At 45.6% G+C, this 19,034-nt stretch overlaps 1 protein-coding gene across 1 annotated transcript; it reads left to right on the top strand.

The window, feature by feature from the left end:
• Nucleotides 1-528: 528 nt before the first annotated feature.
• On the top strand, nt 529-12,794 carry LOC115086191 (E3 ubiquitin-protein ligase RNF182-like). Its single transcript, XM_029592681.1, has 2 exons — nt 529-616; nt 11,530-12,794. The coding sequence occupies exon 2, from the start codon at nt 11,754-11,756 to the stop codon at nt 12,498-12,500; it is 747 nt and encodes a 248-aa protein (XP_029448541.1). The 5' UTR covers nt 529-616; nt 11,530-11,753; the 3' UTR covers nt 12,501-12,794.
• The last annotated feature ends 6,240 nt before the right edge of the window (nt 12,795-19,034 follow it).

The following is a 19,034-nucleotide window of genomic DNA, read 5'->3' as shown; positions in this document are numbered from 1 at the left end:
AGTCGGGCTTGCTAATAAGAAACATGTCTCCATGAAATAAAATGTTCTGATTGGACATTTGGCTTCTAACCCATTTTGTTGCCCTAACGGCTTTTTTAGATAGCCTTCCTTGTTGCTTTGATGGTCTGGCTGGCCACTGCCATTTTGAATATTTTTATTTTTATTTTAGAGATATATAAAAATGGGGGATATTGGATAAATTTCTAATTTATATATACTGTATATATATATTTGGATATATAATTTCTATGAATGTAACAGCCAGGCTTTTCATAGCTTTAATTTAAAGCAATGTAGTATTGCTATAATTCTGATTGGAAAAGAAAATTGGTTTTAAATAATTCTTTCTACTGGTACTTCCTCTCAGCATATTCCAAACAGTCATCAGACCACATGTGTCAACACATCAGAAGACATCAGAAGAAGATGTATAGAGATCTACTGAGGAGTCATCATCCAATGGCGAGTGTCCAGAACATTTGCCCCACATGATGAAGTGAACCTTCATCACTGAGGAAAAGCAAGTGCGGTGTTACTTGTAATGAAGAAGAACCCAGGAAGGTCTTTGGAGATAAGAAAATAAGATAAGACCAGAAGATAAGAAAATTTTAGGAAGGTAGGCATACTTGCAGAAGTCTGAGAAGGTTAATTACAATTATAAGTGGAAAAATAACTGAAAGTGTAAACAATGTATCTTACTATCTGGATGGTACTGAGATGTCTCTGGTCACTATGACATATTCATCTTAGTCCCTGAGAAAGTTTTAAGGTCCAGATTCTTTGTTCATGTATTTTCCATAAACTTAGTTGCTGTGGTTGTGAGTTTACACCATAATATTCACCATTTTGCAGCAAATACATATATTGCTGAGACATAAGATGGAGGAATAAGCTGTATTCTTGGTTCATGGAAATTTGGTGAAAGCTAAGTAGCTAATTAACTAGGGTAAGTAGTTGCCATCTTAACAAATCATACAAAATGAACTCAAACAAGGAGATGTGGGAATGGTGTAAGAGGAAGAAAGAAGGAAGAAAATCACTGGTGGTTAAAAGACCAGTAAAGAACACTTGTATTAAACAATTAGTGAGTAGAATAAGTCGGTGTACGTATATCTTATCTATGCAAGAATGCTGGATTTCAGCTAGACCAGCATACAAAAAAATATATTCTAATCACAGCAGAGTACTAATGGTATTATTTGGCTGCTGAGAATGGTTTATGACAGTGGTTCTCAACCTTTTCCCCATCGTGACACACCTGTCACGGCCATGCTCACATGTGTGACACGCTGCTCATTACAATTCACGGCGGAAATAAAAAGTAAAGGTCCGTTAATTGTTTTTATTGTTTAAAAATGAACAAGGAAAAGATATGTATTCTGTCTGAACAGAAATTACATAACTAGTAAACATCCCACACCAAAATAGCACCAATTTCCAGCACTTAACAGTAACCACCTATACCTAAGAAAAGGCAACACTGAAAATATTACGCCAGGCCTTAAGACAACCAATACATCTCCTATTAGGAAAACGGAACCAAGCCAGGCTGCTATAGAGCCCTACACAGAAACTACATGCCAGCAGAAAACCTCACCTGAATCACATGTGCTGAGTCTCACCTAACAAAGAATAAAGAGACCAAAATGCACAACTAGAAACATGCAGAAAAAACGGAATTGGAAACTGCAATAAGCCAGAATCTCCGTATGCAGTATAATAAAGGAAAAAAGAAACATCACCCATTCTTATAAAACAAATCAAGAAATATAGAATCAGTAGCAGTAAAACCATACTAACAAAAAAGAACAGATTATTTCGAAACACTGATGAGTGGAATATCCAATAATTAAAAACTCATAAAAAAATTCTAGATACCAATAAAATATTTCAAAATAGCAGACACAAAGACCCAGTAATGAAAATGAAAGGATACAAAAATGTTTTTGCTCTGCATACCTGGGAACGTTTGATATCCAGGTCTCCTGAGGTTGTTTTGAATTAGCAGGAGGAGGGGTGGTTTGCTTGGAACTTCTCCTCTCTCTGTCACATACCAAGCGCTCTCTCACACTGGTTCTCAATTACACACCTATAACACACATGCTCTCAGTCATTCACATATACACATGCTTTTTCTCTCACTTATATAGGCGCTTAATTACACATTTACACACATGCTGTCTATCTTTCACGCTTACACACACAGGCTTTCAATCACACACACATACATGCTGTCTTTTTCTCTCACACACAGACTCTCATTCACATGCTTACAAACATGCTATCTCTCTTTCTCTCATTTACACCCCAGGCTCTTAATCACAAACTCACATGCTCCCTCACCTAAACCAGCTCTCAATCACACTAGACACACATGGTCTCTCTCTTACTTATACACACAGGCTCTTAATCATACATACACATGATCTCTCTCACACACAAAGGATCTCAATCATACACACACATACTCTTTCACACCAAACAGGTTTCAATCACAAACTTATACAGGTTCCCAATCGTAAACTTACATTCATGCTCTCTCTCTCACAGGCAGGGCTCTCAATCACAGACATACTCTCTTTCACATATACAGGCTCTCAATCATTCACATACATGCTATCTCACTCACACACATAAAACACACAGGATCTCAAACACACATGCTTGCTTGCTGCTTGCTTGCTCATTCACTCGCTCTTCCTCCCTCCCTCCCCAGAACTAGCGGGCAGCAGCAGCCTCCTCCCAACCCTAACCTTCTTCATTGTCTGCTCTCGCATGGAGAAAGGAGTCGCTTCGGCCGTGGGGGTTGACGTGCTTCTTTCATTTTTCTGCGTGCCGCACTGCTCATTCCTCCGGCGGCATCTCTCTTCTGTTCTTCGGGCTGACGCTGACCACACTAGCATGGTCTCTTCTTCCCGCACACGCACCTGCTGCTCACCACTTCCTCTTCCGGCCGGGGGGGGGGGGGAAGAAGAGACCATGCCGGCGCCAACTGACTCCAGCTGTTCTGCTGCGTTCCACCCGGGCTGACAGCATTTTAAGCCCGGGCGGAGGAGGACCAGGGAGCAGCTGGGTCAGTGGGGGACCGGGAAGTGTGGCGACACACCTGTGTGTTCTTGGCGACACACTGGTGTGTCGCGACACACCGGTTGAGAACCGCTGGTTTAGGACATAATGCCAGTCACAGTGAACTGAGATGCTGATATATATACACACACACACACGCAAGGCAGAGAAAAGTGGATAAGGTATTCTTACCTACTTAGCTACCAAGAGGTGTTCCAGAATAGAACCTGAGGTGATGTTACAGATAGGAAGAGACCTACATTTTCAACTGAAAATTCACCTAAATTTAGGATCCTAACCTTAAGGACCTAAATTTAGTCATACAATTGATTTTCCTAGATTTAGAAGCCTATGCTGAAAATCTGTATAAGCCCCTAACTTTTCTTTCCTGTTCTAACTCCACCCCAGAAATCACCCACCTTTTAGGCTCCTAAATATAGGCTTCAAGTGAAATTAGGATTCCAAATTTAGGAATATCAACCCTATTACATTTTCCAAAGAGCCAAATTTCAGATTCTAACTCCAAAAATTAGGAGCCTAAACCCTCTGATAATCGTCCTCCCTGTATCCAACCTCTCTTGGTGTCACAGAAATCTCTTGAAAATTTGGTATCATATACACAACCCCAAAATGAATAGACAACATATATTCATGGAACATATAGATTTCCTCTAAAAAAATACCCATCCTGATCATCATAGATCCATGACATGTCCTGAAAACTTGGTATGGATTAGAAGCAAAACCAAAACATTATTAAGTGACATAATTGCACGCATGTCTTTGTGGAATAAGTGAATCCAAAAACAATTGCCAGAATTCTCATTTACCCCTGATATGTACTAAAACTTTGGTGTGGATCAGGTGGAAAATGAAAAAGTTATTAGGAGATCAATATCCAAAAGGATTTGTCTGGCAAATTTGGACTTAGCTGAACAAATCTGTGGTTTAAATATTTCTCCCTGGGAGAGTTAGAATGTATAGCACTGACTGAAAAGGTAGACATAATTGGCATCTCAAAGATCTGGTGGAAGGAAGATAACCAATGGGACAGTGCTATACCAGTTAGAAAATTATACCACAATGATAGGTGGGATCAACGTCGGGGTGGGGTGGCACTTTATGTTTAGGATGGCATAGAGACTAAAAGCATAGTAGAATCTTTATGGGTAGAAATCCTATATGCGCTGGGGAAGAGTATAGAGATAGGAGTATAATACCACCCACCTGGCCAAACTGAGGCCTGGATTTATCAAAATGCACTAAATATCGCATGTGATAGGAAAAGGGGGTGTGTTTTTATGGTAATAGGCAGTTTATCACAATTTGCGCTAATACCTATGTGAAGCACTATCTTAGCGCAAATTGCGATAACTTTTATGTATTTCCTACATACAACCACTAGGGGGACCATGCTTAGTAGGTTTTAAGCTGAGAGAGAGAGAGAGAGAGAGAGAGAACTGACCTCTGCCTGATTACCACCACGTCTTCACGCTGCCTGGAACTGACCTCTGCCTGAACTCGAACCACGTCTGACTGTTTCCTGCCTGGAACTGCTTTGGCTGACTATTCACGGACTGATAACTGGCTTTGACCCTTGCATTGGCTGACCACGCTTCCTTGTATCTGGCCTTGATCCTTGCCATACATTCAGAGACCCTCTTCTGGCCTTCTCAGGCACCCAGGACTTCTGGCCTGAGTATCGACCACGCACCCTTGATTGTGGTGGGCACACCCCTGAACTTCCTATCAAGGAGATCCTGCGAGGCCCACCTAAGACCAGGCGGCCCAGGTACCCAAGGGCTCAACCCGGGGTACCTAGGGTTGCTAGTGGCGAAGCTCCAGCTAGCCTATGTCTCCTTTTGTGCTCTGCCTCCTGGTGGCAGGCGCTCTCTGGGTCCAACCAGGGAGCCTACCAATCCTGCACTAGGCCAAGGGTCCACCTCCTGGCGCAATAGGTTGCCAAGGCCATGACTTGGCAGAGTCTCCCACCATACGGACCATTCGGGGTCTGGCCAAAACTGTTCAAGAACAACGAAGAGCCATAGAGACTCTAGCCTCCTCCGTAGAGGAACTCCACTCTCAAATGCAGGATGCAGCAATGGCCAATCCAGTGGGCTAACCTCTACCCTGCTACTGAGAGCATCACTGGTACTGCCAGCAACTCCTCGCTTCAATGGGGAGCCACGCCTCTGCCGAGGCTTCCTCAATCAGTGCATCATGCAATTTGCTCTCCAAGCCTCCTTGTTGCTGAAGGAATCAACAAAGATTACTTTCATTCTCTCTCGCCTTGAGGGGAAGGCCCTGGCATGGGCTTCTCCACTTTGGGAGCATTCTGACCCTATCCTCACGCAACTGTCCCAGTTCATCACCGCCTTCAAGCGGACCTTTGAAGATCCTGGTCGTCAGGCAGTTGCTGGCCATCACCTACTATACCTTCATCAAGGCTCCAGATCCCTTTTGGAGTTCACGGTGGAGTTCCGGACTTTGGCAACGGAACTGGGATGGCAAGAGGATTGCCTTCGGGCATTCTACCTCAAGGGTCTTTCACCTGCTCTCAAAGACGAACTTGCTGTCTGTGAGATTCCCATATCTCTAGAGGACCTGATTTCCCTCACTGGGAAAATTGACCATCGCCTCAGACAACGGCACCATGAAGTAAAAGAACTCCGGCCCTCCTGCTCAATGCCCAGCACATGCCCTTAGCCTTCAGCTGAAGGCTGTACTGGCACCACCTTCCTCCAATGAAGAACTGATACAAGTCAACCATGGGCGGTTGTCCCCCGAGGAACATCTTCAACGTAAGGACCTATGCCTTTACTGCGGTGCTTCAGGACATCTGAGGCAGTCCTGTCCGGTCCGTCCGCAAAACTTCAAGGCCTAAGCTCGGCGGGGATCCCGAGCTTGGGTGCTAATGTCACCGGCCCCCAACTTCTACTACCTGTTACTCTATCCATGGAGTCCCGCTCCTTTTCCACCACGGCTTCATCGATACAGGAGCCAGTGGCAGCTTCCTAATGGATAATATAGTGAACCTTCTGAAGATTCCAGTACAACTCCTAGAAGTTCCTCTCCACATAGCCTCTATTCAAGGGCAACATCTCCCTGAACGTATCACGCACCGCGCGGCGGCCTTCCGACTCACCGTGGGAACTCTACACGAAAAAGAGATATCCCTATATGTTCTAAAGCATTCAACACACCCAGTTATACTGGGCCTCCCCTGGCTCCAGACTCATGGACCACAATTTGACTGGCAGTCCCTCCAGCTAGTTCAGTGGGATCCACAATGTCAGAAAAACTGCTTGAAGCAAATATCCCCAACAGTGACCGTCCTGAAGACCACCACCCTCGCCAGCCTACAGGCTCAGTATTCAGACTTCAAGGACGTTTTCTCGAAACAGAAAGCAGACACATTACCTCCACTCTGAAAATATTATTGTCCTATCGAACTTCTACCGGTACTACACCTCCCAAGGGTAGGACCTTTCCACTCTCGCTCCCCGAGACTAAGGCGATATCCGAATATATTGTTGCAACCGTCCCTTTCCGACGGCTTCACTCCACCTACCTCTCTGTTTGCTCCTCCTCATGCTGCGGTTGGATGCCTGGCTACCGCGGCGTCTGCCTGCCGTCCTCTCCGGCGTCCCTGGACAAGCTTGGGCGCTGCCTCCCGCCATGCCCCGCTTGTACCATAGGGCACGCGCGCCACGTAGACCTTCTTCTTATTTCCTACTTGGCTCGAACCTCCGGGGCATCCCCCTATGATGACGTCATGCTGGCCAGATATTTAAAGCCTACATTGTTTGCTAGCCTTTGAGTTAGCAAGGGTAATCCTATGGAATCTTATGGATGGGATTCGCTCTCCATACCCAGCTACTCTGCCTCTCCAATCTCTATTGGACTCTCTAACGCTAACGGGGTACCCACTCCTCAGGGGCCTCACTTGCTTATCACCTTTCTCTCCCGTCCATGAGCTCCGGGCTCTCCTCCTCAGCCGCAGTCGGTTCGCGGCTTCTCCGGCTTCCCCACGCTTAGTCCTCCATCCAGGCCTCACGGCAGGGCTCAGCGTCCTCCATGGCGTAGGCCCCGCCCCTAGGCGCGCGCGTGCGGACCGCCTGGCCTCTTAAAGGACCAGGGGCGGATCCCAGCTCTGCGGCATGCCCTTCCTTGCCTTGGCAATCGGGTCGTACACTCCGTTGTCTCTAGTTTGGCTGTTCCAGTGTCTCTTATTCAGTGTCTCCTGTTCCAGTGTCTCCTGTCCCAGTGTCTCCTTTTCCAGTGTCTCCCGTGTCTCCTGTTCCAGCGTCTTCTGTTCCTTCGGCTCTCCATCACTGATAGTATCCTTTGGACTGATCTCACGGTACTGACCTTTGCTTGCTCCTGACTACTCCTGTTTGCTGCCCAGACCTGACTTCTGCCTGTTCACTGACTGCTCCTGATTGCTGCCTGGAACTTGACCTCTGCCTGACCTGACTACTCCCGGATTGACAACCAGTACTGATCACTGCTTCGGCTGACCATGCTGGATTGCTACTCTGGCCTTGATCCTCGCTATCCACTCGGACACTCTCTTCTGGCCTCCTGCGACCTCTGGACATTCCTGCTTTGACATCGACCACGCACCCTTGTTCGTGGTGGGCACTCCCCTGCGCTTCCTCTCTCAGAGACCCTGTGAGGCCCACCTAAGACCAGGCGGCCCGGGTAACCAAGGGCTCAACCTAAGGAAATCCTGGGTTGCTATTGGCGAAGCTCCAGTTAGCCTCTGTCTCCTCCTTTGCTCCGCCTCCTGGTGGCAGGCACCCTCCGGGTCCAACCAGAGGGTCGTACCAATCCTGCACCAGGCCAAGGGTCCACCTCCAGCGCAACAGCAACCTAAACAGGGTCTCCTCTGGAGGAGTTCCTTCAGGAGCTAGTTGGAGTGATGGGGATGAGATTGTAAGCGGCTTTATGGAAGTGGTGTGTGTGAAACTGAGGGGTGTTTCCCAAGCTGGAGGCACAAAGCTACATGAACTCCAGCTTTTCTAATGCAGATAAAACTTTATTCAAGTTATAGCTCTTCAACACAATAGAATGACTGCCTACCTTTGCGGTACACTTCCCACTCCCTGGGCTTTGGGTCAACTTAGATTTACAGGAGCTAATTCTCTTGGAGACGTAAGGGCCTCCTGGACCCAGATGAGCTTAAACTCTTATGCTCCCCAGCTGGTCCTGCCCTCAGTCCTATCCCCTGATCTGCAGGGTCCCGCCCACAGAGTTCTCTCTGTCTGTGGGATTTAAGCTGGACCAGGTTTCTAACCTGATCCTGCATATACAACAAGGGGCAAAATGGGGTCACTCCATTACATCCCCATCTTAGCTTGGCCCCATTGGTCCAAGCATCACTATTCCCCCGTGGATCCTATCCAGGGAAGTACCACACACCTGAGTCCCCTCATTTGGCCTCCTACCAGCTAGGCTTGGGGTCGGGGACCTAGGGTCAGACTCACCTCCGCACCTTAGAGTTTCCCCAGACAATACTGTTAGTACCACCTACTGTGACCCTTGCCCAGTGTACATCCACAGTCCTTCATCTGAGTCCATCTGTAGCTCCAGGTTCCACTTCCACCCTAGTGGGACTCTTTGGACTGGCTGTGAGACTTGTAGTGAATACTTTTCAGTCATCTCTGTGGTGACTTGTGCCTCATCTGCACTGTCACAACCAGCTCCCTCTGGCGACTCCATTGCAGCTCTCACTGACTCCTCATCACTCCCTGACATTGGCTCCCCTGTACTCTCATTAGGGACTCCATGGCCTCTGTGGCCTCTTCAATTCATCCCTTGGCAATGCATCTGTCAGACTCCTCTGTAGCCTTTCTCACTGGGGACTCCATAGCCTCTACGACCTCTTCAGCTGGCCCCTTGGCAGCGCCTCTCTCAGGCTTTTCCATGCTGCCTTCCTCTGGCCACTCAATATGGCCTCCTTTTGGACAGTCAGGGTTGCCCTCTCCCAGGTTTTCTTCAGTGTTTTGGCATCCTACAGCATCTTCCTGTGGCATTTCTGTAGTTCTGACCTCAGGCCTCCTTGTAGCGCCCCACTCAGGCTTTTTATTGCTGCCTCAGGCCTTTTAATACTGCTTCCTTCTGTGACACCTGTCTCAGGGGGCTCCACGGTCCCTTTTTCTGGGTTTCCCACGACAGCTTTTCTTGGCTCACAGCAATGTCTTCAACTGTAATAGTGCTCCTCTGTTCCTCAAGGGCACATTACCATATTGCCTGTAGCATTTGGTCCATCTCTGCAGCCAGTGCCTGTATTTCAGCTATTGTCTGTAGCCACTCCTCTCTAGGCATCTACAACATCTGGGAGTGGCTTTGCTGCCCCCACTGATCTGGCTGGCCTTTCCAGTTGCTACACCTGCAGTCTCAGGTTCCCCCTCTCACCCAGCTCTTGGAACTGGGGAACTCCCACTACACTGACTTACATAGCTAGAATGGGTAAATATAAATCAGTTATTTACTCTTTCAGATAATAGAAGGACTAGGGGGCACTCCATGAAGTTAGCATATAGCACATTTAAAAGTAATCGGAGAAAATTATTTTTCACTCAACTACAATTAAACTCTGGAATTTGTTGCTAGGGGATGTGGTTAGTGCAGTTAATGTAGCTGTGTTTAAAAAAGGTTTGGATAAGTTCTTGGAGGAGAAGTCCATTATCTGCTATTAATCAAGTTGACTTAGAAAATAGCCAGTGCTATTGCTAGCATTAGTAGCGTGGGATATACTTACTTTTGGGTACTTGCCAGGTACTTGTAGCCTGGATTGGCCACTGTTGGAAACAGGATGCTGGGCTTGATGGACCCTTGGTCTGACCCAGTATGGCAATTTCTTATGTTTTTATGTTCTTATGGCAATACACTTCTTTTGAGCTCTCTGGATTCTCTTTCTTCTTTTACCTGTACTGCAGTACACCCACTGGATCCAAACCAGGTTTTTTGGTAGTATTACCCAGGCCTATAAGCTCTCTGGCTTCTGCTCTTGCTAGCAGTTTCATTTTCATTCTGGGCCATGCCTTGCTCCAACCACAGTGCACAACTGCTTTTCTCACTTCTATTTTTTTTTCTCTTTAAAGGAAAACAAAGTAAAAAAAAACAAAAACCGCCTCACAGCCCTGACAGTACTGAATATAGCAGTTCTATCTTCAGACGAGGCTTGTCTTATTAGTCTGCAAAGAAAAATCTACCCTGCCTGCAGGTCCCACAGACCACTATTAGTTTAAAGGCAGTTTTCAGGTTTTTTTCCTCTTGTGTGCTCCTTGAGCCACACAAGCCCTCTATCTTCCAGTGCTCTTGTACATAGTTTAAGAACACTGCTTTTCTTCTATCCTAGCCCCCTTCCTTAGGCAAGGCTAGACAAACTTTCTTTATGCAGCCCGCCTCACTTCAGTGTGCTCCCTGAGCCATACCATTTTCCCTGCAGCACTGCTTTGACTCTAAATACTATGGCAGGCCACACAACCAACTTCAAGTCCTCCCTTGGAGACATGGGGTTTTTCTCTGTGCCCAGCAAAGAGAAAAAAATCCCTGACCTGAAACCATATATGGGAAACCAAGCGGTATTTCCCAGGCTGGAGGCACAAAGCCACACGGACTCCAGCTTTTCTAATGCAGATAAAACTTTATTCAAGTTACAGCATTTCAGCACAATAGAATGACTGCCTATCTTTGCAGTACATTTCCCACTCCCTGGGTTTGGGTCAGCATATATTTATAGGAGCTGCCTTTCCTGGACATGTAGGGGCTTCCTGAACTCAACTGGGCTTACATGCTTATGCTCCCCAGCTGCTCCTGCCCTCAGTCCTGCCCCTGTACCTCAGGGTCCCTCCCACAGAGTTCTCTCCCTCTATGGAATTTAAGGTGGACCAGGCCTCTAGCCTGGTCCTGCATATACAACAAAGGAGAAAACGGGATCACTCCATTACAGGGTGGATTATTTTTGTGCTGGAGCTTTGGTTAGTTTACTTGGGAGGGTTTTGGAATGGTTAGTCTGTTTCATTTGATAAATTTGTTAGCTATAAAGGAATAGATTAGAACAGGGATAATTAGTTGGGATTTTAATATGGGTATTGTTTAGGATTCATACTTATATTTATTGTATTATTAATGTGTAGGTTTTGAGATGGAATAATGATGTTGTGTGTGTTTGTTAATGCAATCTGATTCCAGCCTCCTAGTGAGAGTAGAGGTGTCAGAATGTAGTAGGGATTTTTTTACATAGTTGTATTTATGTTTATAATTTGTATTTATATTTTATGATGTATTTATATTGTTATTATGTAGGTTATGCAGCTAGGTCCATTGTAACACATGTGGGGGATGGGTTTTGCTTGCAGAAAAATGAGCAAACTGAAATTACAAATAAGTTGTGTATCTTTATCCAGCTACTTTAAGACCATATTAACATTTGATTCTCCTTTTCCTCTACAGGAGCTCCACATTGGTTTATTTCACATGCTTGCATACAGACAGGATCTCAAGTGGAAGTGGAGAGTAAATGAAGATACTGGACATTTGTAACTTTTTTGGTTTTCAGTCTGCTCCAGGATAAATGATTCAGGAGTGTAACTGAACTAGAAATATTGGAAGACTGATCCTTCAGCACCACAGGATCACAAACTGGTCTACCATCTCTTCAGAAACTGAAAAAAAAAATGACCGGTCAGTTGGCAGATGAAACCACAGAGTCTCCAACTTTTAACTCGGATGAACTTGAGTGCAAGATCTGCTACAACCGCTACAACCTTAGACAAAGAAAACCAAAAGTGCTGGAATGTTGTCACAGAGTATGTGCCAAATGTCTTCACAAAATCATAGATTTTGGAGATTCTCCACAGGGTGTCATAGTGTGTCCTTTTTGTAGATTTGAAACATGCCTGCCTGATGATGAGATTAGCAGCCTTCCAGATGACAACAACATCCTTGGGAACTTGACTTGTGGGGGCCAAGGAAAGAAAGGCACACCAGAAAATCCTTCTGAGCTAGTGCTGACCCCAAAGAGACTGTCAACCCTTGTGAGTCCTTCCCATAGCTCCTCCAACTGCTTGGTTATAACTATTATGGAGGTGCAGAGAGAAAGCCCCCAGTCTCTGAACTCAACACCTGTAGTGGAATTCTATAGACCTTCTAATTTTGACTCTGCTTCTTCAATGCCCTACCACTGGACAGTGTGGAACTGTACTTCGCTGATCTGCCAGACTTCTGTTCGACTGTTTGTTTGGTTGCTAGGCTTACTATACTTCAGCTCTTTGCCTTTGGGGATCTACTTACTGGTATCCAAGAAAGTCACCCTTGGGGTCGTCTTTGTCAGCCTTGTTCCTTCAAGCCTTGTTATTCTCATGGTCTATGGTTTTTGTCAGTGTATATGTCATGAGTTTTTAGATTGCATGTCCTCTTCATAGTGAAAATTTAGCATTTATGCATAGGTTACTGTGTTTGTAGTATTGAAAATGTAGTCAGCCGATAGATGTTATGTTTATATTTTTTTACTGTTATTTATTACAGTTCATTAGATTAAAAGTAAAACATTAACCATTTTTATGGTAATGTTCTCTTAACTCTAGTAGTTTATTTTGCATTAATCATTGGAAATAATTTTACATTTCTAACATATTGTTTGAAAGTTCAGCTTTAGGATAAGCTTTTAGCTCTCTAAATGCAAATGTAAAAAAACAAGAGTGCCTTATTAAAACCTTTGTAGAGAATGCTATAAGGCTTACGGGGGGGGGGGGGGGGGGGCATTTTCAAATAACCTACATAGTTGCAAAGTATATGGGTGCCTTTAGTTTCTCTTTGGGTCTAATTTACTAGGGGGGAATTTTCAAAGAGTTACATACATAAAAATTAGTATATATGGGTGTAAGTAGCATCTACTCTTGTACATGCTCTTTATAAACATCATACATATGCACGTATTTTTGCTTTCATGTGCACATATACGTGTTTAAAAAGGGGTGATCTAGAGGTGTTCCGGGGTGGGGCCAGCATTTACATGTAGAAGTTACTATTTCAAAAGGCACTTATGTGCATAAAGTTGCCAACTTACATATTTTTAGACCTGCTAATTATCTTGCACAGTGATATTAAACATGTTTATTGTGTACTATGATTGGTCAAGTGAGAGGTCTGGGTGAACTGTGAGGTGTTTAGGCTGAAGAACAAGGAGGGTCTCAATGACCTGGAGATGGACTGGACAAATTGGTGGAGTAATTGGTAAAAGTGGTCATTATAATTACGTGCACATGTTTTAAAATATACCAACTGGCACATATAAATCCCAATTTATGCGAGTAAGTCCTTCTTTATTTTTGATTGTAAAATATACACGTGAACCTCATTGAAATACTTTCAGTGCATTGAATGTATTTGTGTGTAAGCATCCACGTTGTGGGATAAAGATACACATATTTTACAACATGTGCATATCTGATACACACAGGTTATAAAATACTATCCTAAATCTGGACGTGGCCATAAATGCACATATATGCTTCTGCATGCAGTTGTTTGAAAGTTATTCTCTATGGGGTTTTTTCTATGTGTAAATCAGGTCTCAAAATGATTGACATAAAGTACATGTGGTAAAAGCACTGCATGTACTTCACAGCTGCTAGTCTGTACAGGCGGTCAAGGAGGGTAAAATAGTATGCATACTTATGAAACTGTCGTGTACATGCACTATTTTCCTTTCCCAATCTGTACAGGTCCCCTGGAATGCCTCCTTACAGTCTGACTAAAAGAATGTGCAGGCTCCCATAGTACATGTACATGTACCTGGGCTGGGGAGGGCATTTTCAGACAGGACAATCTAGGCATATTAATCCTTTTTTAATACAACTAGATTGTTTTAAAATATTTGTCCTCTCCAAGCTTGACTACTTCTCCCCACCATCATAGAAAATATTGGTCTTTTGGTCTACAACTTCTGCTCTCTGTGTGTCCCTAACAGAAGCTTTCCAGACAATCTTTATAACAGCAAAACAATAAAAAGGAAAGATGAAGTATTGTTAACATTTATCATTGGACTTACGGCGTTATGTGTGTTATGAAGATTGAAGAAAGAAGCCAAGTGGAGGACTACTCTACCAAAAGGGTCTATATTAAGATATAAAGAGAGAAATAAACCTGCGTGGAAGCTCAGGCAGGAAGAGAAAGAACACACAGCTTATATCTTACTACTAGCCCTGTTATGGGTGATTGAAGCAGCCTATAAAACAATCTGGCATTCATGAAGATTTTGTGGATTGAGATAAAACAATTACTGTAATTTTTTAGTATACACAGTGGATGCCTATAAAAATACATTTTTGTGATCAGACAAAAAAACAGCGCTCTATTGGAATTAAATTTCCTAGGAATGACACGTTAATGACATAATAGAGTTATGTTGGTTCTAGGAAGGTGGCTTTTCAGTAACCTGCTTTGGATATCTGGCAGTTATGAATTTTTTGACTTTCATAGAAATTGCCATTATGAAGATGAACACTTGTGGTAATAAAGCATGTGTAGTGAGATAAGACACTATGTCCAGAATAGCTAACTCACCTGGTATAAATGATCCATGAATCTGTCAACCCAATGTCATGGCACAGTCAACCAAGAGAGGTAAGCGACCCTATGTGACCTAAGAATATATCTAATGTTCTGAGGACTTGTGTATCACTGGGGATTAGCATGTTTGTAGTAGTTTGTGTTACATGTTTTGTTTAAACTATAACTTGTCAAACAAATGGAGAGGATGGCACAAAATGAAATTTCTGGAAATGTTTATCAAATGTTTATTTATGTGTCCATATTCTGTGAGTGTTATTTGGCATCATATTCCATCTAAAGTTTGCTTTGTGAGCAGTGGTGCAAAGGGCCACTAGAGAAAAATGAAGGACATCAATATTCAATATTCAAACTGTCAGAGTTGTCTGGACAAATCTTGAGATTTTAATTTCTCACCCCTCTCACTGGTGAAATTTTACCCACATAAATCATTACCCCACTAAAATTTAGTCAGATAAAGAGGCAGGGTGGGGGGCATTCAAGGGGAGTGACTAAAATGTATCCATCTAGCAACGCTATTCCGCACTACCCAGATACACTTAGCCAGGTAAGTCTCATTGGAAAAACCATTGTCCTAAATTTACCTGAGTATCTTTAGTGGAACACTTACCCAGAAATGTTCCTCTGAATATCTGAGTAAACTTACATGGGTAGCTTTCCTGCACTCCTGCGTACTCAATATGGATCTTGAAGGAGTCAAATACAAAAAAACTGAGGGTCGTGATTTAAAAAAAAATGCTTTGGGCCAAAGGTTATTTTTAAAATCAAGTCATCTTCCTATTGTTTGCTCATTTGTCTACCTATTGTCCTTTATATCTATTGTCTGTCATCACTTCTCCTTTTCCCTCTTCTCCCCATTTATTGGTCTCTTCCTCTCTCCTCCATTTATTTCTTCTCCCCACTTTGTCTATTTATTTCTCCCCTTTTGCTTGCCTTCCTTCCAAATTTTCTGTTCTGCCTCCTTTGTCTCTCATCCTCTGTATACCATTTCATTTTCTACTCCTCTCGCTTCTATCTTTATGTCTCATCTTTTTGTTTCATTTTGTTTCTTTTATCTTTCCCCTTCCCTTTACCTGCTTCTTCTCTTTTCCTTTTTTGTTTATTTCTTTTCATTGTTTCTAATATCTCTGTCCTATCTTGCACCCACAGAGTGGTCTTTAAGCTAGAGCAAGGTAATAAGATAGGCGATTTTTCATATCTATAGATATATGCCCACTCCTTCCCTCCCACCAGATTCATCCCCAACTCTCTTACCTTCTCTTCCCCTTCCCACTAGCTTGATTGTTGGTCATCTCTTCCCTGTTCCATCCCTGAGCATCTCCCTTCCCTTTCCCATCAGCTAAATCTCAGGTCCTCCCTCTCTGTCCGCCCACTCTCTGGTTCTCTCTCCCTGCTTCCTTCCTCTACCCTGCAGTATGAACCTGGGACCCCTCTGTTACGCCTGTCGGTCGCAAATGGCTGAGACTGCTGTTGCTCACCTCTTGCCTCACTGCACTGACTTCATTGGGTAGACTTGCGGCCTCCGCCAGCTATCGCTGACCTGCCTGCCTCTGTTCCCGGACCTCCCTGGATGGCGTGGATGCTGCCGACTGCCATCTTGCCCTCCGAGTTCCTTAGGCACGTCATGGTGGGAACCTCGGGGGCGTCCCCCCAGATGACATCATTCATCATGGATTCTTAAGCCGGCTGGCCCTGTCTGCCTACAACTTGGCAACGAGTTCCCTCATTGCTGAATCCGCTTCGCTCACTACAGACTTCCCGTTCCAGCTCCTGCTTCCTCAGCATGAGACGTCCTGGGTACCCGTTCCTCGGGGCCCTTTCCTCGTCTCTGGTTATCCGCTCCTCAGAGGGCCTTGCGCCTAGGACCACTGCCTGTCACGTTCCCTGGGGCTTCCTCTGGAACCACCACTACTTCTACAGTGAGTACTCCGCTTGCAGAACATTACCGTATCATCTCTACTGAGGAACCCTCTTTGGTGTACCCCACTCTGCGGACCATTGCCCTATCATCTCTACTGAGGAACCCTCATCGGTGTACCCCATTCTGAGGACCTTTGCCATATCATCTCTACTGAGGAACCCTCACCAGTGTACCCCGCTCTGCGGACCATTGCCGTACCATCTCTACAGAAGAATCTTCCTTAGGTATACCCCACTTCACAGACCTCTGTGTCTGTGTGACTTTCTGTGTCTGTGTGACTTTCCTGATACACTCCCTGCTCCGCGGGTAGTGTTGCTCTATTTCTCTATAGAGACTCAAGGACTTCCGAGCTGTATCTGATGTCAGCACCAGGCGCTGATGCTCTGTGGCTCCACCCTCTGGGGCCATCCTCTCTAGCTCCTTCTGTCCTCCAGCTCGCTCGTTCTCTGCTCCCTCTCCAGTACCTGCTGTTCTATGCACCCAGCAGCTGAGACCTCGCCTCCCAACTGTGAGGCTCCACGAGGCTCCTCCCCATGGGGGGTACCACCCCTCACCTTGGCCCAGGGTCCACATATCCACAAACCCTAATAGATTGCCAAGTCCAGGGACCCAGCACAGGTCGTGGCACCTCAGGCCATCCCTGGCCTGGCCCAGCAAATTACAGAGCAGCAAAAAATTCCGGAGACTTTGGCTAGTGCCATAAATCAATTGAGCAATCAGCTGGACTCCGCCTCGACCCCTGCCAAGCCAAGCCCAGCTTCACATGCTTCACCATTCACCCTTGCCAGCACCCCCTCGTTTCGCAGATGACCCCTTGTTGTGTAGGGGCTTCTTGAACCAGTGCAACATGCTCTTTTTCTTACAACCTGCATATTTCCCTGCTGTAGTTTCCAAGACAACATACATCTTGTCCCTTCTGGATGGAAAAGCGTTGGCCTGGGTGTCACCCCTTTGGGAGTGACACCCAGGCCATGGGAATATTTGATCTCTTGGGAAGGATTTGGTCCGGAAGAGAACAGCTGGGAGCCTGCAGTCAATATCCTTGACAAAGAACTGATCAAGCAGTTCCATGCTTCTCACCCAAGAAAGCCCAAACCCCCGAGGAGGGGCCCTAAGAAGGGGTGTACTGTTACGCCCATCGGTCGCAGATGGCTGTGACCGCTGTTGCTCACCTCTTGCCTCACTGCACTGACTTTGTTGGGTAGACTTGTGGCCTCTGCCCACTATCGCCAGCCTGCCTGCCTCTGTTCCCGGGCCTCCCTGGACAGTTTGGACACTGCCAACTGCCATCTTGCCCTTGGAGTTCCTTAGGCACGCGCACACACACTCTTGGGCCAGTCTTATGCATGTCACGGCGAGAACCTCAGGGGTATCCCCCCGGAAGACTTCATTCATCGTAGACTCTTAAGCCAGCTGGCCCTGTTTGCCTACGACTTGGCAATGAGTTCCCTCATTGCTGAATCCGCTTCGCTCATTACGGACTTCCTGTTCCAGTTCCTGCTTCCTCGGCGTGAGACGTCCCGGGTACCCGCTCCTCGGTGGCCCTTTCCTCGTCTCTGGCTATCCGCTCCTCAGAGGGCCTTGCCCCTAGGACTGCTGCCTGTCATGTTCCCTGGGGCTTCCTCTGGAACCACCACTACTTCTACTGTGAGTACTCTGCTTGCGGACCATTACTGTATCATCTCTACTGAGGAACCCTCATCAGTGTACCCTACTCTGCGGACCATTGCCGTATCATCTCTACTGAGGAATCCTCACTGGTGTACCCCGCTCTACGGACCATTGCCGTACCATCTCTACGAAATAATCCTCCTTGATATACCCCACAGACCCCGTGGCACCTCTGTGTCTGTGTGACTTTCCTGATACACTCCCCGCTCCACAGGTAAGAACATAAGAACATAAGAAATTGCCATGCTGGGTCAAACCAAGGGTCCATCGAGCCCAGCATCCTGTTTCCAACAGTGGCCAATCCAGACTACAAGTACCTGGCAAGTATCCAAACACTAAATAGATCCCATGCTACTAACTGCAGTGGCTATTCCCTAAATCAACCTAATAGCAGTTAATGGACTTCTCATCCAGGAGCATAACCAAACCTTTTTTAAATTAAGCACATCTCTGACAACAAATTCCAGAGCTTAATTGGGCATTGAGTGAAAAAGAATGTTCCCCTATTTGTTTTAAATGTGCTACTTTCTAACTTCATGGAATACCCCCAAGTCCTTCTAGTGTGGCTCTATTTCTCTATGGAAACTCAAGGACTTCCGAGCTGTATCTGACGTCAGCACCCAGCTCTGATGCTCCATGGCTCCACCCCCTGGGGCCATCCTCTCTAGCTCCTTCTGTCCTTCCAGCTCGCTCTCTGCTCCCTCTCCAGCATCTGCTGTTCTACGCACCCAGCAGCTGAGACCTCGCCTCCTGACGGTGAGGCTCATGGGGCTCCTCCCTGTGGGTGGTACCA

The sequence above is a fragment of the Rhinatrema bivittatum genome, chromosome 2 (genome assembly GCF_901001135.1).
Source record: "Rhinatrema bivittatum chromosome 2, aRhiBiv1.1, whole genome shotgun sequence".
Classification (NCBI taxonomy): Eukaryota; Metazoa; Chordata; class Amphibia; order Gymnophiona; family Rhinatrematidae; genus Rhinatrema; species Rhinatrema bivittatum.
This window is presented reverse-complemented; position numbering and strand designations above follow the sequence as displayed.

Coding starts and splice junctions, on each gene's coding strand:
- LOC115086191 (XM_029592681.1), top strand. CDS start 11,754: ATGACCGGTCAGTTGGCAGATGAAACCACAGAGTCTCCAACTTTTAAC.